At 41.6% G+C, this 3,600-nt stretch overlaps 1 gene segment (V, D, J or C); it reads right to left on the bottom strand.

Moving 5' to 3' along the window:
* Nucleotides 1–1,130: 1,130 nt before the first annotated feature.
* On the bottom strand, nt 1,131–3,220 carry LOC138072662 (T cell receptor delta variable 1-like). The segment is given in 3 exon segments: nt 1,131–1,149; nt 2,665–2,956; nt 3,172–3,220. Coding segments are annotated over 3 exon segments (360 nt in total).
* Between the last annotated feature and the right edge of the window lie 380 nt (nt 3,221–3,600).

Raw genomic sequence — 3,600 nt, 5'->3', positions numbered from 1 at the left:
CTTGGTGACTTCTATCACATCTGACATGAAATCAAGCATCATTCTTAATGATATTTCTCAGAGTACAGTATATCAATTTTCCCTGTTTATTGGTAAGATTATTTCCACTTAAATAGACCCTTGGATTTGCCTTCAATACCCTTTGAACTTCTGTCAAAACCACAGTGGTGGACTTGCAGAATGTCTTATTCACCTTGATGACTTTCCACATAGCATTGCTCCTGTGTAAGGAGCTTGTTTTATAGGAAGTCAAGTATGGCAGTGAGTGAAGGTGCTTGTTATGAGCAAAAATGTTATCGAATGGGTAATGGAAAAGGTAGTTATAAATACTACCAACAATCCTGTGGTCATTTGCAGTAACAAAAAATGTAATAGTCAGAAATGGAGTATTTCCTGCCATATCAGTAAACAAGGATGTCACAGTCATCAGCAACTGCAGCCCAATGTGAGCTCCTGAGCCTAAGGGCACTCAGGAAGGAGAAGAATATCTGTGATCTAACAACCATCAGAACTGTGGTCACTCCCTACCATGAGACTAAAGGAGCTCAGGATGTAAGAAACACAGATACTGGCCCCAAGGTAGCTGAGGTGAATAGTAAAAGAATGACTGCAGTGAGCCGGGACTCTTGCATCTTCCCATGCAGAGAAGTGTGCTAGACTCCTTAACTTGTTCTTAGTCGCTCAGTCGTGTCTGACTCTTTGCAACCCCATGGACTGTAGCCTGCCAGGCTCCTCTGTCCATGGGGATTCTCCAGGCAAGAATACTGGAGTGGGTTGCCATGCTCTCCCCCAGGGGATCTTCCCAACCCAGCGATCAAACCCAGGTCTCCCGCATTGCAAGTGGATTCTTGACTGAGCCACCAGGGAAGTCCATCCTTAACTTGAGATATCCGTCTTTCTTTAGTTAACAATAATCTTTTGATGTTCCGACTACCTGCACTTTGTTGCAAAGCTTCTATACAACCTGGCTCCTCTGCTCACCTCCTTAGAGTAGTTCTTTCAGGTTTACTTGAGATGCTATCTCCCAGGCTTGAAGTCCTAAAAATTCCCACCAGATAAAACGTAACTCTCAACTTCTGATTGTAAATATTTTTTAAGTTAATCTCTTTTTCAGTTTGATATGAATATACTTATGCATAACCATTTTTAAGTCTCTCCCCCACTTGCCTGCCTATGGAAACATGTGATGTGCAAAATACAAGTTAGTATTGTATCAGATTGTATCTCAGTAGTTAAGATGCAGGATCCAATGGGACAGTGTGGGTGAGGTATAAAAGGAAAGAACACCACTCAAAAATGGATAAGTGAACTTGATATCCCTTGAAGAGGGTGTGGCAACCCACTCCAGTATTCTTGCCTGGAGAATCTCATGGACAGAGGAGCCTGGTGGGCTACAGTACATAGGGTCATGAAGAGTCAGATGTGGCTGAAGCAACTTAGTACACATGCACAAACCTGGTATACTCTTTTCAGGAGAAGGTTACGTTGATTATGGTTGAATGGGGAATAATAATCATATTAACAAGAAGCATAGTTTTGCCGTTTTCTTTGTTTGAAAGTGTGTTGTTAAAAGAGGTATAGATGGATGACCAATTGACATAGAAAGTACTGGAATAGCTTTGTAGTGTCTCTACTAGCTGGAAATCTATGACTCAGAATTTGTTTCTCTGTATTGTTCTGGGTTAGGGTTGGCCATAAGAAAGATTGTTTAAGGTTTAGAAGGTAGTTGTCATAAAGTAGCCACGTTTATTTTTGCCCTGCTGCTTGGTGCAGGGGTCCAGTCACTGTGCAGCTCACACGTGTTGCTGCTGATCTGCTAGCTCATCTTACTGTTGACTTACAACTCCTTAACCTCCAACCAGATCTCCTCCTCCTCATCTCTCTGTCTTGGGCCAAATGTGCATGTAGCATGATGATACGTATCCACTTCTCCTGAAGGTCACCCACTACCGTGAGATTGAAGGAGGTGAGAGACAGAAAGTTTTTAGTGTGTCTCTGTGGGTTCCAATCGTCCTCATGGGTTCTAGTATGTCCTTAAATGTCAGTTTTCCCATGCTTTTGTCCATATCCAATTTTCCTTTCCAAATGACACTCTAGTTGATTTAAAGTAAATTCAGGCTCAGCACAATATGAGAAGATAACAGCTTTGTATGAACTCTTCCACCAACTCTAGCAATTGCCTGAGAGTTCTATTCCTTAAAATGAGTCTCTTATTCTGTATCACTGTGGTTCTACTTTTCTAATTGTACCCTAACTGACACCAAACCCAAGAAGAAAAGATTAAGGAAATTATATTCATGACAATTTCTGAAAAATAAACCCAGATTTATGATGTGAGAATTTTTTAGGTGCAGTTGCCACATTAAATTATTACAGGGCAAGTTTTCAAATTTAGACAACTTTGTACATGTTCCGTATGATGATATAAAATTAAAAAAATCAAGACTGAGAACATATTACTAGAAAGTTAGTCTGGACATCTGTTCCTAAGTGACTTAAAAGGAGCTTCCAGACCACAGATCAAGCAACCACACAACTACCATTTGTGGTCTGGGATCTGCAGGTGCATGTTTCAGCAGGAGTTCTGCAGCAGGGAAACTCTCTTCTATTAAACTCTGGGGTTTTTGTTTAGCTATTCCCACTACTTCAAGCACTGTGAGCTCCCAGAGAGTACAGAAATACTCTGCAGAATCTTCCAGCTGTAAGTCTGAAATGGTGAGGCTGACGGATTTACGAGCTTTCTGAAAATTTACAGAGTAGCGGCCATTCCTTGCATTCTGGCCAGAAGAAACCTGACTAATAAGGTAAATCATCTCTCCATTGGGAAGCAGCTTGTACCAAAACAGGTAGTAATAGCTCCAGGTTGTTGCATACCGACAGTTCAGGGTGACTGACTGTCCCAGTTGACTGGATATGTCTGGCTGGTCTTGAATAACTTTCTGTGCCACACCAGATCCTGTGGGGAAAAAATTAGGAAACACAGCTGAAGTAATGAACAAAATAATGTAGGAATTAGACTAATTTGGGACCCAAAGAAAACCCAAATTGAAATAATAATAAGTATGCTTTTCCCCAGTCCCCCTTTCCTCCCAAGTCCCCGCGAAACACCACGTGCATGTGTGTGGACCTTTCACCCTAAACATTCGCACCCTTATTTGGAAGCATCCCTACCAGAGAAGGTGAAGGCCAGGAACACCCAGAGCAGGCTGGAGAGTGGCATGAGGCATGGATTTCCCTGCACAAATGTGCTGAGTTTCTGCCTCAAGCGGAGAGTTCAGTGTCTTTGAGTGCCTGGCAGCACATATACATACTACCCAGTACCTGTGTGACTCCCCACAACGGGAAGTGGGGGTTGTCATGTTCATAGGCCACGTGGTCTGTGCACATATGGGAAAAAAGTCTGGCTCACCACAAACTTTATTTTGTTTACTTATCTTTTCCTGGTAATTGAGTTAGGCAGATCCTGAAAAGGAGAATGGAAAAAAGCAATTAGTATTAAAGGTATGAGCTGAGGGGAACTGAATTTTAAACAAGTTGACAAATATTGATAATCATTCAGTTAAATAATTTTACCAGCTCATTTAAGATAGAATTTACTAT

The sequence above is a fragment of the Capricornis sumatraensis genome, chromosome 2 (genome assembly GCF_032405125.1).
Source record: "Capricornis sumatraensis isolate serow.1 chromosome 2, serow.2, whole genome shotgun sequence".
Lineage (NCBI taxonomy): Eukaryota > Metazoa > Chordata > Mammalia > Artiodactyla > Bovidae > Capricornis > Capricornis sumatraensis.
This window is presented reverse-complemented; position numbering and strand designations above follow the sequence as displayed.